We start from the raw sequence: 21,592 nt of genomic DNA on the forward strand, positions 1-21,592 counted from the left end.
TTATCATAGCCCACGTTTTACGCCGGTCTATAAAATTTCCTCGCCATATATTAGGCCTCATCATATATTACGTGCATCCCCCGGCAGTCCGTACACCTAACTAGAAAACTAACAACCTGGGACGGCCGTAGATTTCAGTCTTCATTTACGACTTTAGTCCAGAAAAGTGGCGCGGGGGCATGATAAATTACCCCCAGAGTGGGTTGCCTCTGCAGGCAAAAAAATCTTTACATCGACTGTGTGGAAATAGAAGCGTAAGGAATTGTAGTCGCACTGCCTTCTGGGTAATAGGGACAGAGGACATGTTTGACTGTAATGAGATCTGAGCTGGACAGTTATAGTCCGTACATTTCCTGCCCACGGGGGGAAAGACGTGATCGCGAGTTATGTGAACGGACGTCTATTGCCGCACCTTCGAGGCACACAAGGAAGAAAAAAAAAAAACTCTATACTGTAAATTCCTGCAGAGCGTGAAATTTAAAGGACTTCTCCAGCGCAATATTAATAATGTTTATTAACGTACACGCCTCAAAGGGGAATTCAGATTTTTTTCTTATAAAGAGAGCTTCATCATGGTAAAATCCAATGTTCTGCAACTGTGTAATATACGGTGTTATCACTTCTCACCATTTTCAAGATCTCTGCTTGCTGTCAGTGAAGAGGAGGAAAACCTGTTCTGGTATGTAGCAGAGGGTTTGTTACCATTGCAGTCAGTCTGAACACATCAGCACCACATCAATCCCCTGTAAAGGGTCAACAGCTTTCTAACCTGAAGCCACTATTGGGCCCCATTCACACGTCCATGACCGCACGGTCTGCGTTTTATCCACGATCCATAAGTGGTTCCTATGACTTTTCAGTCCGTGTTGTCTTTGTTAGGGCTCATGCACATGAACGTATCTTCTTTCCGTGTCTGTTCCGTTTTTTTTCACTGACTGTATGTGGAACCATTCATTTCAATGAGGCCGCAAAAAAACCCCCCAAAAAACAGAAGTTACTCCGTGTGCATTCCGTTTCCGTATTTACGTTCCGCAAAAAAATAAAACATGTCCTATTATTGTCCGCATTACAAGGATAGAACAGTTCTATTATGTGCCAGCTGTTCCGTTCCGCAAAATACGGCATGCACAGGAATGTCATCCCTATTCTGTGCGGATCCGTGTTTTGCGGACCGCAAAATACATATGGTCGTGTGCATGAGGCCTTAGACAGATACTACTAGGATGAAAATTTGTTTCCATAGCATCTTCCAGCTACAATCCATGGAACAAACACGGATGGCGTCCGTGTGGTGTCCATGGTTTTCACAGATCCATAAACTATAGTGTGCAAGGGATCCGTAAACACAGATGGCATAGGGCATGATTCCATGGTGTCACCACAGACCCACAATCTGTGGAAAACCACTGATGTGTGAATACACACATTAAAGTCAATGGATACGTGAGCGATCTATGGGGAACACGAACCTTCGCACATACGTGACATGTGAAAGAGGCCTTACTTTGTGCACCATCCTAGTTTGAGCCGACACCCAGCTTTCTTAGGGTACTTTCACACTAGCGTTTTTCTTTTCCGGCGCTGAGTTCCGTCCTAGGGGCTCTATACCGGAAAAGAACTGATCAGGCATATCCCCATGCATTCTGAATAGAGAGCATTCCGTTCAGGATGCATCAGGACGTCTTCAGTTCAGTCGTTTTGACTGATCAGGCAAAAGATAAAACCGTAGAATGCTACGGTTTTATCTCCGGCGAAAAAAAACTGAAGATTTGCCTGAATAGGAACTGCTTGCCGGATCTCTCTGCCGCAAGTGTGAAAGTAGCCCAAGGCTCCTGAACAGCAAATTAATATACACTTGAACGGCCCCTACACACACACAAATTTGGTCTGGCGTTTTTTGCTCACTGAAAAAAGCGCCAAAGAAACTAGCCATGTTTCTTCTCATACCGCATGTATTTTTTATAGCAGCTTTTCAGTAGCAATTTTTCCAAAACTAATGTTTCATTGGCATTTTTCTGGATTTTTTTCCCTACGGAAGAGATGGAACAATGCAGGGGGGAAAAAAAAAGACACCAGAGAGAAAACACACTGATAAAAAAACAATAACCAGACAAAAAAAAAATGCTCGTGTGTCCTGCATTTCATATTTCCCATATTTGGAACTGGCGTTTTACCTCAAAATACACCACAAAATACCTGTGTGGTTTCAGCCTTACGCAGCCATAATAACACTCTCCTAATGCCCTAATGTATATAGTCCATATATTTTTACCTTAGATCACAGCGACTGAACTTACAGAACACTGACTCGGTGACCCCCTTTTTATCTTTTCAACCAATTCCCAGACTCATTTTCTGTCATCCAACATGGCCGCACTGCTTCTATGTGCGTCAGCAATCCAAGACAAGTCCTCCTCTTGGATTGGCCAGCACTGCTCACGTGAACAGCGCTGGCCAATCCAAGGGCAGCAGGAATTGTCATTGCCTAGTTAGTTGCAGAGTGTGCCTCAGGTAGACTGAGAAGCAGTGCGGCCATCTTGGATGGCAGAAGGGGAACCTGGTGATCTGTAGATGAAAAGGAGGCCACCAGGTAAGAGTTCTACTCATTCCTCATTTAAAGAGAATTTTTTTTCCTGAACTGGAGGATTACTTTAATGAACCAGGAAGATCAGGATGAAGGTGGAGGAGAGAATCTACAGACTGTTCTAGAAACAAATCAGCTCCTAAAACCAACAGGTCTGGATCATCATATATTTAATTTATCATCGCATCCACTGTACATAGCTATTACAGTACAAGTGCCCTTGTACTGTTTAATCTGAATAGAACACAAGAACCACAGTGAAGACTGACAAGAATGTCGATCCTTATGCCATTCAGAGTCTACGGGTGCTGTCAACCTGGCATGTCAAAAGCATCTGTTACTTATACATGCTGGGCATATTTTTTAAGAAATTGCCCTCTTCTCCTGAGGTGACAAAGCAGAAATTCATGCGCTAAATCCCAGTAGAAAGTTCACTCGCTCAAAGTACTGCTCAAGGTATTTGCATTGGACCAAACTGCAAGGATCGTAGGGCCATAAATGGGAAAACAGCAGAGTGACACCCAGAGGCCAGTGGGGACCTCCCAGCAGGAGGACGGAGCGTACACTATATATAAATCCAAACAAGATGCCAAACCAATGATGTATTCCTAAGGCTACTTTCACATTAGCATTTTAGTTTTCCGGTATTGAGATCCATCACAGGGGCTCAATACCGGGGAAAAAAAACGCTTCCATTTTGTCCCCATTCACTGTCAATGGGGACAAAACTGAACAGAATGGAATGTTCCAAAATGCAACATGTTGTAGTTTGCTTTCCGTCATGACCCACAATGCAAGTCAATGGGGACACAATAGAAAACGGATCCGTCCTCCATTGACTTTCACTGGAGTTCATGACGGATCCGTCTTGGCCATGTTAAAGATAATACAACCGGATCCGTTCATAACAGAGGAAGGCGGTTGTATTATCAGTAACGGAAGTGTTTTTGTGAACCCTGCCGGATCCAGCTAAAATGCTAGTGTGAAAGTAGACTTAAAGAGGATGTGTCGCCTCTCCTGTAGGTTTGTTTTAGTAACTACTTGCATTCCTCATGTAATAATTCCGGAGCATCTATTCCCATGGATCTATGTTGTGCTATTCCTTTATTATTCCTAGTAGCAGCTATGAATGAATTGCTAGCAGTCTGTAATGAAGTCCAGCTGGGTGTTACCAGTTGGGGGGGGGGGGGGGGCCCGTGTACAGTCTGACACTATCCAATCCAAATCAGTGCCGTCAGCTGCAGGGAAACCCCACACCCAGATGGACTTTCATTGCAAACCGCTAGCAATTCATTCAGAAACTTCTAGCAGGAATGATACAGGGATGGAACAACATAGAGTCATAAGGATAGAGGCTCCGGAATTGGTATTACATGGAGCGTGCAAGTAGTTACTAAAACAGACATGTCAGGAGAGGGGACAGGTCCTCTTTAACCTCCTCAGGACCGCCGTACGCAGGATTGCGTCTTTGCGGCGGCCCTGCTCTTCTGGGTGGACGCGCCGGTGCGTCCTCTCGCGAGACGCGAGATTTCCTGTGAACGCGCGTACACAGGCGCGCGCGTTCACAGGATCGGAAGGTAAGCGAGTGGATCTCCAGCCTGCCAGCGGCGATCGTTCGCTGGCAGGCTGGAGATGTGATTTTTTTAACCCCTAACAGGTATATTAGACGCTGTTTTGATAACAGCGTCTAATATACCTGCTACTTGGTTCTCTGGTGGTCCCCTTTGTTTGGATCGACCACCAGAGGACACAGGTAGCTCAGTAATATGTTGCACCAAGCACCACTACACTACACCCCCCCCCCCTGTCACTTATTAACCCCTTATTCACCCCTGATCACCCCATATAGACTCCCTGATCACCCCCCGGTCATTGATTACCCCCCTGTCATTGATCACCCCCCTGTAAAGCTCCATTCAGATGTCCGCATGATTTTTACGGATCCACTGATAGATGGATCGGATCCGCAAAACGCATACGGACGTCTCAATGGAGCCTTACAGGGGCGTGATCAATGACTGTGGTGATCACCCCATATAGACTCCCTGATCACCCCCCTGTCATTGATTACCCCCCCTGTCATTGATCACCCCCCTGTCAGGCTGCATTCAGATGTCCGTATGATTTTTACGGATCCACGGATACATGGATCGGATCCGCAAAACACATACGGACATCTGAATGGAGCCTTATAGGGGGGTGATCAATGACAGGGGGGTGATCAATGACAGGGGGGTGATCATCCCATATAGACTCCCTGATCACCCCCCCTGTCATTGATCACCCCCCTGTCATTGATCACCCCCCTGTAAGGCTCCATTCAGACATTTTTTTGGCCCAAGTTAGCGGAAATTTTTTTTTTTTTCTTACAAAGTCTCATATTCCACTAACTTGTGTCAAAAAATAAAATCTCACATGAAGTCACCATACCCCTCAGGGAATCCAAATGCGTAAAATTTTTTAGACATTTATATTCCAGACTTCTTCTCACGCTTTAGGACCCCTAGAATGCCAGGGCAGTATAAATACCCCACATGTGACCCCATTTCGGAAAGAAGACACCCCAAGGTATTCCGTGAGGGGCATATTGAGTCCATGAAAGATTGAAATTTTTGTCCCAAGTTAGCGGAAAGGGAGACTTTGTGAGAAAAAAAAATAATATATCAATTTCTGCTAACTTGTGCCAAAAAAAAAAAGATTCTATGAACTCGCCATGCCCCTCATTGAATACCTTGGGGTGTCTTCTTTCCAAAATGGGGTCACATGTGGGGTATTTATACTGCCCTGGCATTCTAGGGGTCCTAAAGCGTGAGAAGAAGTCTGGGATCCAAATATCTAAAAATGCCCTCATAAAATGAATGTGGGCCCCTTTGCGCATCTAGGCTGCAAAAAAGTGTCACACATGTGGTATCGCCGTACTCAGGAGAAGTTGGGCAATGTGTTTTGGGGTGTCATTTTACATATACCCATGCTGGGCGAGATAAATATCTTGGTCAAATGCCAACTTTGTATAAAAAAATGGGAAAAGTTGTCTTTTGCCGAGATATTTCTCTCACCCAGCATGAGTATATGTAAAAAGACACCCCAAAACACATCGCCCAACTTCTCCTGAATACGGCGATACCACGTGTGACACTTTTTTGCAGCCTAGGTGGGCAAAGGGGCCCACATTCCAAAGAGCACCTTTAGGATTTCACAGGTCATTTACCTACTTACCACACATTAGGGCCCCTGGAAAATGCCAGGGCAGTATAACTACCCCACAAGTGACCCCATTTTGGAAAGAAGACACCCCAAGGTATTCCGTGAGTGGCATGTCGTGTTCCTAGAATTTTACATTTTTTGTCACAAGTTAGCGGAAAATGCTGATTTTTATTTTTTTTTTTTTTTTTGTTACAAAGTCTCATATTCCACTAACTTGTGACAAAAAATAAAAACTTCCATGAACTCACTATGCCCATCAGCGAATACCTTGGGGTTTCTTCTTTCCAAAATGGGGTCACTTGTGGGGTAGTTATACTGCCCTGGCATTCTAGGGGCCCAAATGTGTGGTAAGGAGTTTGAAATCAAATTCTGTAAAAAATGACCAGTGAAATCCGAAAGGTGCTCTTTGGAATATGGGCCCCTTTGCCCACCTAGGCTGCAAAAGAGTGTCACACATGTGGTATCTCCGTATTCAGGAGAAGTTGGGGAATGTGTTTTGGGGTGTCATTTTACATATACCCATGCTGGGTGAGAGAAATATCTTGGCAAAAGACAACTTTTCCCATTTTTTTTATACAAAGTTGGCATTTGACCAAGATATTTATCTCACCCAGCATGGGTATATGTAAAATGACACCCCAAAACACATTCCCCAACTTCTCCTGAATACGGAGATACCACATGTGTGACACTTTTTTGCAGCCTAGGTGGGCAAAGGGGCCCAAATTCCAAAGAGCACCTTTGGGATTTCACCGGCCATTTATTACAGAATTTGATTTCAAACTCCTTACCACACATTTGGGCCCCTAGAATGCCAGGGCAATATAACTACCCCACAAGTGACCCCATTTTGAAAAGAAGACACCCCAAGGTATTCGCTGATGGGCATAGTGAGTTCATGGAAGTTTTTATTTTTTGTCACAAGTTAGTGGAATATGAGACTTTGTAAGAAAAAAATAAAATAAAAAATAATCATCATTTTCCGCTAACTTGTGACAAAAAATAAAAAGTTCTATGAACTCACTATGCCCATCAGCGAATACCTTAGGGTGTGTACTTTCCGAAATGGGGTCATTTGTGGGGTGTTTGTACTGTCTGGCCATTGTAGAACCTCAGGAAACATGACAGGTGCTCAGAAAGTCAGAGCTGCTTCAAAAAGCGGAAATTCACATTTTTGTACCATAGTTTGTAAACGCTAGAACTTTTACCCAAACCATTTTTTTTTTTTACCCAAACATTTTTTTTTTATCAAAGACATGTAGAACAATAAATTTAGAGCAAAATTTATATATGGATCTCGTTTTTTTTGCAAAATTTTACACCTGAAAGTGAAAAATTTCATTTTTTTGCAAAAAAATCGTTAAATTTCGATTAATAACAAAAAAAGTAAAAATGTCAGCAGCAATGAAATACCACCAAATTAAAGCTCTATTAGTGAGAAGAAAAGGAGGTAAAATTCATTTGGGTGGTAAGTTGCATGACCGAGCAATAAACGGTGAAAGTAGTGTAGGTCAGAAGTGTAAAAAGTGGCCTGGTCTTTCAGGGTGTTTAAGCACTGGGGGCTGAGGTGGTTAAAGGACTTCCCCGGTTTGTAATCTGATTAATATGCAAGAATGTAGATTAGGCTCCTTGGTCTCCTTTGGGGTCTAGTGTCTAGGCAGGGTCTCATCAACATTTAGTTTTCCGTTATTCTGATCCGTCAGAAAAAAAAAAAAAAAAAAATAATAATAATAATAAAAAAATTAAAAAAGAGATAGATCCCGAGCATAACGGAAGCTTAACAGATAACGGATCAGAAGAACAGAAAGCTAAACGGTGATGTGAACCCTGCCTCACCAATCGTAGATCACAGAAAAAAATAAAATAAAAACAATAATAATTTCAGATACAAATTACCAGCAAAGCAGCAACAGATGGTTACAACACGAGGAGGAAAAAAATAAAAAGTCCCTGCGTTGGTGGAGCCCACAAGGAGGACGCTGCACAATCTCCGCACACATGTTTAACGATCTGGCCGGTACACCGTGAAATGAACAGGCACTAAAATGATTTATTTCTAAAAATGCATTTCTTAAAGGGCCGAAGACCTAAAGTGGCACCATAGCAGTGTAAGAGGAGCGGCACATATAGATGTAAAGGTTCTCAGCACTGGGGATATGGGATTTAAAGTAGTGATCATGGGGGGCAGGGACGTATCTACTCTGATAACAGGGAGCAACAGATTGTATTTTCTACAGACAGCCTGGACTGGCTGATAATGTGTGATTGTATTCACTTATCCTATAGTCAACTTCTACACAGCCTGAGATTGGTGAGAACAGGGAGCAATAGACTGTGTGCACCTTTCCTGGAGACAGCCTGAAATGACTGCAAACAGGGGAGAGTAGACCATATTCCCCTCTCCTACAACTGTCCTTACCCCAGCCTTAAAGGGGATGTCACACTTCAGTAAAGGTCATTGTCCATATTGCCTCCTTTGCTGGATGGGTTCATTTTTCCATCACATCATACACTGCTTGTATCCATGGTTACGACCACCCTACAATCCATCAGCGGTGGTCGTGCTTGCACACTATAGAAAAAAGTACCGGCCTATGTGCGCTCCCATGGTCCCGAGCACCAGAGAGGCCAGCGCTTTATCCTATAGTGTGCAAGCACGACCACCACTACTGGATTTCTGGGTGGTCATAACCCTTGGATAGGAGCCATGTATAATGTGATGGAAAAAAATTAATGCAGCCAAAAGAGGCAATATGGACAATAACTATACGTTAGTAAGTGCCTTGTATTAACTTCGTCTGCATGATAAATGCCACTTACTGAAGTGAGACAACCCTTTAAGGCTGGGGTAAGGACAATTGTAGGAAAGGTGAACATGGTCCAGTCTCCCCTGTTTGCCGTCATTTCAGGCTATAGTGATGGGGAATGTTTTTGTAACGTACTTTATTTAGTGAATGTCTACATTTCTATAGTGAAAAATAAATCGTTTCGATGTTGCCCCTTAGTAGCGCTCTCTAAAAGAGAATGGCTAAGGAAAGTCCATCTTCACAGTTCAACGCAGCACTGAACTATGGAGACGCTGCAGCTATATATATATATATATATATAGCCCTGGTTGCTGACGGTATGTTCCCTTTGTATCCCCAGCATGCTGACAGGGAGAATCTATTCTACAGTACATAGGGACAGCTTCTCCCAGTCTCCTCAATAGTGAGTGCTGACCGCCCACTCTCGTGCATCTCCCGGCAGCAGGTTACATACTCATCATGGCGGTGATACAGAGGGAATACCGCTGACAGTGTAGAGATGGCAGCAACACAGGGCACATGTGCTGAACTGTGAAGACACAGGACCACTCATTTACATAGTGCTGCTAAGGAGCAACTTCAGAGTGATTTTTCTCATAGAAACTTAAAAATTCACTAAATAATATAAAACAAAAATCATTCCCTGTTTCTACGCAATAGAAAAAGAAATGACAGCTACACTTTAAAGGGAATATGCCATAACTGATGTGAACATGAAAATCAGACTGGTGGTGCAGGAAAAGCCTTGTACCTCACTTGAATCAAGAGATCTGCCCATGTACTGCTAGATTTTCTTCAGGCTGGCAGCTCGGGGGACGTGTCCATTTTCAGTGGGCGTTGCTTTTCCGCTGCAGGTCTCTCCCTGTATGGCATCATGCACACATATTTTGGTCCAAAAATGACAGATCACAAAATACAGACCTTTCATGTGCATTCGGTGACTCTCTCACTTCCATCAATAGAAAGGACAAAAACAGATCTTCAGAACACATTGACGTGTGCATGGCTCTGTATAAATGCCTGGGACACAGATTAAAAACATGGTCGCGAGCCTGAGGCCTAACTATTAGGGCTCATGGACACAAATGTATTTTTCTTCAGTGTCCCTTTTTTTTTGCAGCCCATATGCAAAACGAGTTCCTTCAATGGGCCCGCAAAAAAAAAAAAAACACTGACTCCGTGTGCATTCCTTTTCCGTATGTCTGCATGTCTGCTCCACAAAAAAAGATAGAACATGTCCAATTCTTGTCTGTTTTGCAGACAAGGACAGGAAATTGTTACAATAAATCCGAACGGATGTCACATGGACATTATTCGTATTTTTTGCGGACCGCAATACATACGGACCTGTGCATAGGACCTTACAGTAGATATCGCTGGTGGCAGTTGGAGAACAGAACTGAGCACGTGTAACCACCTCATTAGGTGAATGTACACGTTAATACACAGATTAACCACCAGGGGGCGCCATTATAAGGACGTAAAGATAATAGGTCACAACAGGAGCATATTTGTAACAGAAAGAAAATTCCAAAGTAACTAGGCTTCTTTATACAATGGTGCATCTCCAGGTTAATTTGCCATCCAGGGCTTCAGGAAAGCTGGGTTAAGACTCCGATTAGAAATGTAAACAACCTGATAGTCAAGAACGACAGGAACATCAACTAAAGCCCGATTCCTGGTAGGACTCGGCTCTGCGCCAACGTGACTGCAGATGGAGAACAGCAACTATCACAGGAACGTTCTTCCAGATCCGACACTCAGCTCCCGGCGCCAAAGACGTGCGGCTTGATGAACGCCAAGTTTAATTAAGCCGTGCTGCAAGTTTATTGTAATCTACCAATTAGCACCCCCAATACTTAAGATGTGACTGAACCGTTTAAATAGCACCCTTCAAGATCCTCAACCCCAGTCATGTGACATCACAACACCAATCACTGGTAGGGATGTCCTCTTTGGCCTTTCTGTATCCGAGAAAAGTGGGCGATAAGGAGTACGGTCATTATTACAGCGCAGCACAGGCACCCAGCTCTTCCTGAAGGCATATCTACCACGATAGGGATGCAAGGGATGGATCTAGGCTTCTAATCATCAGTCAGAAGATCGGGAAAGCTAAGCGAACTTGACAAAAGTTCTTCTTTGTGATGAGGCTCCTTTAAGAATGGATGAGCGCCATATTTTAGAGCCACTAGGGCTCTGCTCCTTCCCGTCACTGTCATCCCTGTGTCTAGAGATCTAAGACAATCCACCATCCTTAAGACGACAGGCGTTTCCTTAGATGACCCAGCCTCATAAATAAGTGATACATTCCTTGGAACCCTCTAAATTATGCACTTACTACTAAGAGACTGGAGTGAGGTCACCTCAAATGCTCTGTGCTTAAAGTGGCGTCGGCGTGTATGCCCCCCTAAGGAACCTCCATCTTCAATTCTCCCCGTGTGATGGTGGGACGTGGAAATATGCAAGGCAGGGTTAATGGGGAATTCTTTTAAACACGCAATAAGTAACTGCAGGTCTTGGACCTTCAGGGATTGCACTAAGATAAACCACAGGCCTAAGAGGAAAGGTGATCCCTATAGACTGGACAGAGGCCTCCCATTAGTGTGGAAAGGCTGTGGCGGAAGTGTTCAATGGCAGAAACAATACAGCAATCCTGCCCGCTACGCCACAAAGTCACAGACGAATCTGAAGAGAGGGATGAAGTCAAGGTCCTACTGGTAATCCGGACAACAGACCAGTATATTTCCAGTTCATACAATCTGACCCAAACACCCATCTGGTTTGCCTCCACCTTGTGAGAGCTCCCTCCCAGCCATTACATATAGGGGTGATCTTGAAGGCGCGGAACCCTGGACAACCTGGGCTACAGAAGTAACACGGTCATGCAGTAGCTATTAAAGGGGTATTTCCACAATAATTATTCCATATCCATAGGAAACCGCAAAAGTCTGAAAGGTGAGGTTACTGGATACCATTCTCCCCACCTATGGAAAGCATCAGAATCGGCTCACTGTAAAGATACCAATCTGCTCTATATCCCTGATAACAGAGAATGCAGGACTTGGGGGGGGCTCCGCTCATACACAGTGACCAGCCTCATGTGTTTGCGTAGTGGTGGACATTGTCCCGGCGATCGAGTGCAGGCAATCTGTCAGTCTACAGTCAAGAAAAGGCACAAGTTGTGAAATAAGTGACTGCCAAAAAGACGGGAGCGTCTGTCACGCCAGTGTAATTAAAGGGGAACTAATCCCAATGTATGCAGCTTACCATAGGGCTAGTGTTACAAGGTGTGCAGCTGATATCAGTCACATCTATGGATGTAAAGGTCTATAGAGGTTCTCAGCACTGGAGATAAAGTAGTGACGGTGGAGGGCAGGGGGGCTTCTACACCTCCTGTCACACTGGAGTATAAACATCTGACAGCAGGGCGAATTAGGGTGCTGTCAGACAAAGTTTTTTTTATGTAGTTTTTAAAGCCAAAATCCAAAGTGGATCTAAAAAGAGAACATATTAGTCAGATGTCACCTCTACTTTTTTTTTTTTCAATCCAGGTCTGATTATGGCTTAAAAAACTGTACAAAAAATAAATAAAATAACCTGCACATATGAATAGCACCCTTAGATTCTATTTGTCTGGTCTGTACCCAGGCTGATCACAGGGTTTGGGTGAACTTCTTAAAGGGGTTCTCCGGGAATACTGAGTTTTTAGCAAGTGCCCGCAGCCTGCCTCTCTAAACAGAAGATTCATAGTTAGCCGTTCCGCTTCTGGCCTCTGCGCTGCCTCCTAAAGTGTTAACATCCGGGGCATGGTCACATGCTCCACTGCAGCCAATTGCTGGCTTCAACGGTGACGTGAGGCTTGTGGCCACACCACCACTGAAACCATTAATTGGCTGCAGCAGGACATGTGACCATGCTGCGCCAGGTGTTAACACTGTGAGATGCAGCGAGGAGGACCTGAGAAGCTTATGTTTAGGCCCCTTTCACACGGGCAAGAATTCCGTGCGGGTGCAATGCGTGAGGTGAACGCATTGCACCCGCACTGAATCCGGACCCATTCACTTCAATGGGGCTGTTCAGATGAGCGATGATTTTCACACATAACTTGTACGTTGCGTGAAAATCGCAGTATGTTCTATATTCTGCGTTTTTCACGCAACGCAGACCCCATAGAAATGAATGGGTCTGTGTGAAAATCGCAAGCAAGTGCAGATGCGGTGCAATTTTTACGCATGGTTGCTCGGAGATGATGTAAGTAAATTGATAAAAGTCAATTTACTGTATTATTTTCCCTTATAACACATGGTGAGCGCGATTACGTCAAAGGTCCTTTGCAGGTCCTGAAAGAAGATGATGCCGGCTGCGCGAACAACAGGATGAGGGGAGTTAATTTTTTAACCCCTAAAGCCACATTTTAGTAAGCATTCTGTATTAAGAATGCTATTATTTTCCCTTATAACCATGTTAGAAGGGAAAATAATTAAATCTACGGAACACCTAACCCAAGCCCAAACTTCAGTGAAGAAGTTCGGGTTCGGGTCTGGGTACCACAGTCAGTTTTTTATCATGCACGTGCAAAATGCATTGCACCCGTGCGATACAAACTGAACATCGGAACGCAATCGCAGTCAAAACTGACTGCAATTGTGTACCTACTCGCACGATTTTCCCTGATCGCAGACGCAACGCATCCGGACCTAATCCAGACACACTCGTCTGCAAGGGACCTTAGAGAGGCAGGCTGCAGGCATTAGATAAAATGTGGCGTCTTATAAAGAGAACAATAGTGAGCGCTTTCATTATAGAAGCGCTCACTAGTATGCAGGAGGCGGTGATCTGAGCTCTGATATGGGGGGGGTCTCCTCCGAGCTCAGATATGGGGGGGGTGTCTCCTCCGAGCTCAGATATGGGGGGGGGGGGGTGTCTCCTCCGAGCTCAGATATGGGGGGGGGGGGTGTCTCCTCCGAGCTCAGATATGGGGGGGGGGGGGTGTCCCCCCCGAGCCCAGATAGGGGGGGGGGGGGTGTCTCCTCCGAGCTCAGATATGGGGGGGGGTCTCCTCCGAGCTCAGATATGGGGGGGGGTCTCCTCCGAGCTCAGATATGGGGGGGGGGGGTCTCCTCCGAGCTCAGATATGGGGGGGGGGTCTCCTCCGAGCTCAGATATGGGGGGGGGGGGTCTCCTCCGAGCTCAGATATGGGGGGGGGGTCTCCTCCGAGCTCAGATATGGGGGGGGGGGGGTCTCCTCCGAGCTCAGATATGGGGGGGGGTCTCCTCCGAGCTCAGATATGGGGGGGGGTCTCCTCCGAGATCAGATATGGGGGGGGGGGGTCTCCTTCGAGATCAGATATGGGGGGGGGGGGTCTCCTTCGAGCTCAGATATGGGGGGGGGGGTCTCCTTCGAGCTCTGATATGGGGGGGGGGGGTCTCCTTCGAGCTCAGATATGGGGGGGGGGGTCTCCTCCAAGCTCTGATATTGGGGGGGGGGCTGGGGGTCTCCTCCGAGCTCTGATATGGGGGGGGGGGTCTCCTCCGAGCTCTGATATGGGGGTCTCCTCCGAGCTCTGATATGGGGGTCTCATCTAAGGTCTAAGAGGGGGGTCTCATCTAAGGTCTGATGATGACTGAGGGTCTAGTTTGGGGGTCTGATGAAGACTGGGGGTCTGTTCTAAGCTCTGTTGTGGGGTCTGATGAAAAATATATTTTTATTTTCCTTCTCTAAAACCTAGGTGCGTATTTTAAAGCAGAAAATACAGTAATTATTCCCGGAGAACCCCTTTAAGGTTCTGTCCATATGGGATGTAATTTGTGGTAATTTACTGATCCGCTTCAAAATCCATGATTTTGGGTTAGGAGTGCCCCGGGAGCCGCACGGATGGTAAGTATGCTGCTCCCCCGCTCCCCGCTACACTTTACCATGGCTGCCAGGACTTTAGCGTCCTGGCAGCCATGGTAACCATTCAGAAAAGGCTAAACGTCGGATCCGGTAATGCGCCGAAACGACGTTTAGCTTAAGGCCGGATCCGGATCAATGTCTTTCAATGGGCATTAATTCCGGATCCGGCCTTGCGGCAAGTCTTCAGGATTTTTGGCCGGAGCATAAAGCGCAGCATGCTGCGGTATTTTCTCCGGCCATAAAACGTTCCGTTCCGGAACTGAAGACATCCTGATGCATCCTGAACGGATTTCACTCCATTCAGAATGCATTGGGATAATCCTGATCAGGATTCTTCCGGCATAGAGCCCCGACGACGGAACTCTATGCCGGAAGAAAAGAACGCAGGTGTGAAAGAGCCCTTAGACCTGCTTGTAGAAAGCCTGAGAGTGGTGGATAGGGCTGAAACGATTACTCGATTGAATCGAGTAACTCGACACAAACAAATCCTTCTTGCAAATTTTTTGAATCGAGGATTCGCTTGTGTCATGTGACCACGGTGCACTATGACCTGACGCTGTATGAAGTGCAGCGCACGGAGAAGAAGGACGAGCTGTGGAGCGGCACCCCTACAGGAAAGGTAAGTATTTTTTATTTCAGAGGCGCTGGGGACATGGCTAGGAGGGCAGACGAGAGAAAGCGAGGGCAGACGAGAGAAAGCGAGGGCAGACGAGAGAAAGCGAGGGCAGACGAGAGAAAGCGAGGGCAGACGAGAGAAAGCGAGGGCAGACGAGAGAAAGCGAGGGAGGACGAGAGAAAGCGAGGGCAGACGAGAGAAAGCGAGGGCAGACGAGAGAAAGCGAGGGCAGACGAGAGAAAGCGAGGGCAGACGAGAGAAAGCGAGGGCAGACGAGAGAAAGCGAGGGCAGACGAGAGAAAGCGAGGGCAGACGAGAGAAAGCGAGGGCAGACGAGAGAAAGCGAGGGCAGACGAGAGAAAGCGAGATTGTGTGGGCACAAGATGAGATAGAGTGTGCGTATTAAACAAAAGAGACAGACAGAGAGAGTGTACAGGTAAATGACAAAAGTGTTCAGGTACAGAAATCAGACAGACTGTGCCGATACAGGATGAAAGAGACAATGGGGACCAGCATTTCTACAACGGTCACAATATCCCCTTTCACTGCTGGAGGATGCGTATAGTTTATGGCGAGGTGCACGTCTCATCATAAATTAAAGGGGTATTCCCATCACAGACAATGGGGGCATATCGGTAGGATATGTCCCCACTGTCTGATAGGTGCAGGTCCCACCTCTAGGACCCACACCTACAATGAGAACGGAGCGGGAAAATGAATGGAGTGCGCACTGCGCAGCGGTCCTCCATTCATTTCTATGGGGCCGCCGAAAATAGCAGAGCGCTGGCTCGGCTATTTCTGTCTGCCCAATAGAAATAAATGGGAGCAGGGGCCATGCGTGCGCGGTGCACTCACCATATGGGAGCAGCGGGGAGCAGCGCTTGGTGGTGGACGGAACCCGGGAACCCCTTTAAGCACATCCTCCTGTAGTGAAATCTATGCCAACTATGCCAATAAACAGATGAAGTAAATGTGCCTGGGCCAATGGACTCGCTCACTTCATGCCGCCATTCTGGAAAGTGGCGAGGGCGGTAAAAAACACCACTTGGGCCCAGTGGTTTGCAAACTTTTCACACCAGAGAACTGGTGTAGGACCATTGTAAATGACCCCCAGGATAAACAGGTTGACACTCACCTGGTTCTCTTCTTGCACCACCCGGTACTGTTCTTTCCACACAGAGATCTTGGACACTTCGTCCTTCCTCAAGGCTCGCTCCTTTTTCAGCTCAGGACTCCAAAACGTCTTAATGCTGTTCATAGAGGAGCTGAGTTTGCTTTCCTTCACCTCCACATCCTTCCGCAAGTGGTCATTTTCCCGCAGAACCTCCTTCAGCTGGGACTGGAGATCCATGATGGTGTTGTCCCTGGCTTGGCGCAGAGAATGGGGCACAGTGGAGGCCATACTAACTGCAGGAAGGTGGTGATCCCCAAAGGCAATAGTGTCACTGGCCACACCACTGGTCGCAATGTTGGGACTACTTCCCATGGCGGTCATCCTCACTCCATAAGGCAGCCGACCCCCTGACCGGCCCAGGGTCATGGTGCTCTTTGGGGTATCTCCACCTATGTTTTCATGGTCGCTAAGATACATTGGGCTGGCTGTGGCATAGGCTGCATTAAGGGACTGAATATTCTCCATGGACAAAGTCTTGCCACTGCCACCACCAGGGATTCCTCCCGAGCTGCCACCGGTGCTGTTCGTGCGCCGATGACCTAGACGTGGCGAGCGTGGGAGTCGCGGAGAACGTCCGGGGCTTTGGCTGCTGGTCTCCACCTTCCCAACGGATCGTTGGCTTCCGTACATGGCTGCGGCTTGGCAGTAGCTTGTCGTCGGAGAAACACGTGGCTGAAGGCAAGACGGTCACTTTTGAAAATTTCTAAAAGGTTGCGTCCAGTCGGTGTAAGCTTATCAGTAGTTCGTGGACAGTGACAACTTTCCCATTTTTGAAAGATGGACCAATGTGTCAACCTGTGGATTAAAAAACAAACAAAATGAGCCACCTATACAGGGTGACAACCACTGACAGCAGTTATTACACCATAAGTGGCAAAAATATTTTACCCAATTATATTTTCCCTCTTCTCTACTGCTCTGCCTCTGTGTTACAGTTTTCATGTACTATTCATGAACCAGAAAGCTCAGGATGAACAGAGTTCTGCGAGGCTGCAGTGAATGGACCTGTAATCATGCTGCCCCTGCTGCTGAGATTTATAACATTAGATCCAGTCAGATCCTAACTCTTTGCTGCAAGATGTCCCCCGGCAGCTGCGGCTTGCCCCTGTAGCTCCGAGCTCATCGAATACACAGGCGAAAGAGTCCCCCAAAAGCCAAAATCTCCCTAACGAAAACTGACAAAGCAGAGAATCCGACCGGGGGCAGAGACAGAAAATGGCTGAAGGATTAATGTGTGAAGGAAACGCGAATTACAATAAGTCTGTAAATTCGGTCATTCATGGGAAACAAAATGAAAGGGACATATAAAGAAGGTAAGGGTCTGCAGCAGCACAGAGTATTTTAGAGGAGTGTCCACTCATGTGGTGATGTGAGGACAGAGCCTCATGTGATAGAGGCATGAAGTGGGAAGGAGAATGAAAACCAGGGGCAGGTCGCTCACAGTTACATAATGCAAGGAGCAGGGGCCCCTGCAGCACAGAGTATTTTTGGAGAGGAGTGGGCTGATTTTGTGGTAGATCAAACACTAGGAGTGACGTAGAGAAGGAGAGGGATTCCCAGCAGCACAGAGTATTTCAGGATTAAGGATAGGTCATCAAAATCGGATCGGTGGGAGTCTGACACCCAGCACCCCTCCAATCAGCTGTTTTAAGCGGCCGCAGTGCTGCGATGAGTGCTGCAGCCTCGTCTGGGCATACAAAGCACAGCGCCATACATTGTATGCTGGGCGTTCTTGGTATTGCAGCCCAGGCTTATTCATTTGAATGGGATTGAGCTGCACATAGCCCATGTGAATGATGAACGGTATTGGAAGGCGCTGTAGCAATCATCGTAACGCTGAAGTCTCTTCAAACATCTGACTGGACGGGTGTTGGACCCCCACGATCAGATACTGATGACCTATCCTGAGGACAGGTCATCAGTATAAGGGCTCATGCAGACAAACATATTTTTTGTCCGTATCCGATTCGCATTTTTTGTGGGTCGGATGAAGACCAATTCACTTCAATGGAGGTGCAAAAGATGCATCCGTATGTCCGTTCCGTCGCATGCGCAAAATAAAGAACATGTCCTATTCTTGTACGCATTACGGACAAGGAGGGGACTGTCCTATAATGGCCCGGATGTTCCACTCCACAAAATGCGGAACACACACGGACGGTATCAGAGGTTTGCAGATCCGCAAATTGCGGACCGCAAAACAGGCAACGGTCATGTGCATGAGACCTTACTTCTAGAAACCCCTTTAACGGTTCAGGCACTATTCTGGTCCATTTCTCATGGAACACATACCTGGAGACACCTGCGTTTGAAGGTTCTTGTCCTACACGGAACTCACTGAGTACAAGATCGTCTGTGTGTTGTAGCTGCCTCACAGATGATTTTTAATATGGCCATCTGAATCTAGCTTTACACAGTGGAATGGGTAGGGTCTCACAGCGACACAGAGTATGTCAGGAGAAGAATGTGCTGATCATTTGCCGATTTTCTGCTATTCCCAACTAAAGCGGACTTTGCTAAAGCTCTGGAGAGTCCACCCTCCAGATGTCATCTCCACTCCTGGTCCTGACCACTGCTGGGTGGACACTGGCTGTAGGACGTAATCGGCCTTTCGAGCACCAGATACCTGCGGTCAGCGATCTTGTAGGAAAAACAAAAAACAGATGTCTCCGTGAACATCTTCAGCTGTAACAATGTGAAAAATTCTATTCAACCTTTCACCCAGCTTTCCCAGACTCCTGAGCAGTAAAACTGGCCAGTGATGCATCCATGCATCTTTCAGCCACATACCTCACCATTAAGGCCCCCGAGAAAGCAGTTACAATAGCGGGCTAATCTGGTTGTCACCCAGATTTCCCAGAAACAGATAAAGGTCAGGGACAGAATTCTGAGAATCTTGACAACTTCTGTATTTCGGGTGAATTTAGGTTACAACTACAGGTGGATGCTTGTAATAAAGTCCTGTGGTTGGCCTAAGCCACTGTCAGTCTTCCTACGAGTTTTTTTTTTTTCAACATATGAACCAGAACACTCAGGATGAACGGGGACAACCCACACTGGGAAGTGCGGCCATGCACAGAGGGGTTGGGTGTTTTCTGGGATAGGTCTAGGACCATGATCAGCGGGGTAATGTCGTGTGCAGGGTGTCAGATGGTGGTGCCGCTAGACCCGCTCTCTGTCAAGCGAGCCTCTATCAATTCCAAGAAAACATTTTAAAGATGCTGCAGTTGCTATAGCAATGCCTGATGAGCATCCACCGTGCAGCATTAATTCATGTACAAGTAGAAAGATAGAGACAGTCGTCGGCTGCAATATTCTAGGGTCACCCAGTGGATCAATGCTCCAACAGTAAGAGCCACCATTCTATGGAGTCAGCCATCATGACATTCACCAGCCTATACAGGACAGTGAATAACCTACAAAAACCTCAACATCCAATGAGAGAGCATCAAAAACCCATAGAAAAAAAACACATCTACACATACCAAAAAAGGCTATGGGACTCCAAATATACAAAAAATATAACCATCTTTATTAAATAATAAATATTAAAAATAATTATTCAAAGAAAGAAAAATGGCAGGATGGAAAATGATATCATGACAGCCACCAGCTTATACATGACAGTGCTCATGAGAGCTGCCATCCTACAAAATGCAGGAGTCACGAGAACCGCCATCCCCTAGAACACAGCCATCACGAGAGCCGCCATCATACAGACCACAGCTGCCATGATGGCTATAGCCACCGTGAGAGCCTCCTTTCTATAGAACACAGCCACCGTAAGGTCCACCGTCCTATCAAGTCAGCCATCATGAGAGCTGCCATCCTACAGAAAACAGCCACCATAATAGCCTTAATCCTATAGTCAGCCATCATGACAGCCACTGCCTTACACAGCGCAGCTGTCTTAAGAGTGCACTGCCATGAGAACCGCTATCCTATAGAACAGTCGCCATGATAGCCGCCATCCTTTAGTATGCTGCCATCATCCTATAGAACACAGCCGCCACGATAGCCGCCATCCTATAGATCACAGCCGCCACGATAGCCGCCATCCTATAGAACACAGCCGCCACGATAGCCGCCATCCTATAGAACACAGCCGCCACGATAGCCGCCATCCTATAGAACACAGCCGCCACGATAGCCGCCATCCTATAGAACACAGCCGCCACGATAGCCGCCATCCTATAGAACACAGCCGCCACGATAGCCGCCATGCTATAGAACACAGCCGCCACGATAGCCGCCATCCTATAGAACACAGCCGCCACGATAGCCGCCATGCTATAGAACACAGCCGCCACGATAGCCGCCATCCTATAGAACACAGCCGCCACGATAGCCGCCATCCTATAGAACACAGCCGCCACGATAGCCGCCATCCTATAGAACACAGCCGCCACGATAGCCGCCATCCTATAGAACACAGCTGCCACGATAGCCGCCATCCTATAGAACACAGCCACCCCAATAACCGGCATCCTATAGAACACAGCCGCCCCAATAGCTGCCATCCTATAGAACACAGCCGCTACGATAGCCGCCATCCTATAGAACACAGCCGCCACCCTATAGAACACAGCCCCCATAACAGCCACCTTTCTATAGAACGCAGCTGCTATCAGAGATGTCCTGCAGAACACTGGATGGCACATCCACATGCCATGCATTGATCAATTACTTCTCAGCATAAGTTATCAACATATCCATGAGGCACTTAATTTACGTTTTGATCAAAATACATAGACCCACTCACCATGTCAAGATGGTCCCTACCCTAATTTGGCGCAGCACCACATGGCGAGCACAGTAACACAGCACCTGCAGGCAATGGAAGGTGGGCTTTTGAGAACAGCCCCCATGCACTACTACATGTGAATAGTTGCTGATGTGGTGCTGTACTTGTGGGTTGGTGGGGTCCAGTGTTGTGGGGGCTTAGCCTGATAGCAGGGGTGTTGTTGGGATGCTTGGTCTCACCGCTTACCGGTGCTGTGTTGTGGCGATCACAATGTTGCGCTGCGCCAAATTAAAGCAGGGAACTACTTGAAAGAGGTCAGCTTAATGTGGCGAGTAGCCCTATGCATTTTGATCAAAGCGTATATTAAAAGGAACCTGTCACCGGGATTTTGGGTATAGAGCTGAGGACAGGGGTTGCTAGATGGCCGCTAGCACATCTGCAATACCCAGTCCCCATAGCTCTGTGTGCTTTTATTGTGTAAAAAAAACCTATTTGATACATATGCAAATTAACATGAGAGGAGTCCTGTCCCTGACTCATCTCACATACAGGACTCATCTCAGGTTA

At 46.7% G+C, this 21,592-nt stretch overlaps 1 protein-coding gene across 2 annotated transcripts in view; it reads right to left on the reverse strand.

The window, feature by feature from the left end:
- ERC1 (ELKS/RAB6-interacting/CAST family member 1) overlaps positions 1–21,592 on the reverse strand; it is a 157,865-nt gene that overhangs the window by 121,450 nt on the left and 14,823 nt on the right. For both annotated transcript variants that reach the window (XM_040436562.1, XM_040436556.1), the window contains exon 2: positions 16,243–17,076. In XM_040436562.1, the coding sequence (XP_040292496.1) occupies positions 16,243–16,911 (669 nt within the window). In that variant the 5' untranslated portion in view covers positions 16,912–17,076. The remainder of the gene's footprint in view (positions 1–16,242; positions 17,077–21,592) is intronic.

The sequence above is a fragment of the Bufo bufo genome, chromosome 1 (assembly GCF_905171765.1).
Source record: "Bufo bufo chromosome 1, aBufBuf1.1, whole genome shotgun sequence".
Lineage (NCBI taxonomy): Eukaryota > Metazoa > Chordata > Amphibia > Anura > Bufonidae > Bufo > Bufo bufo.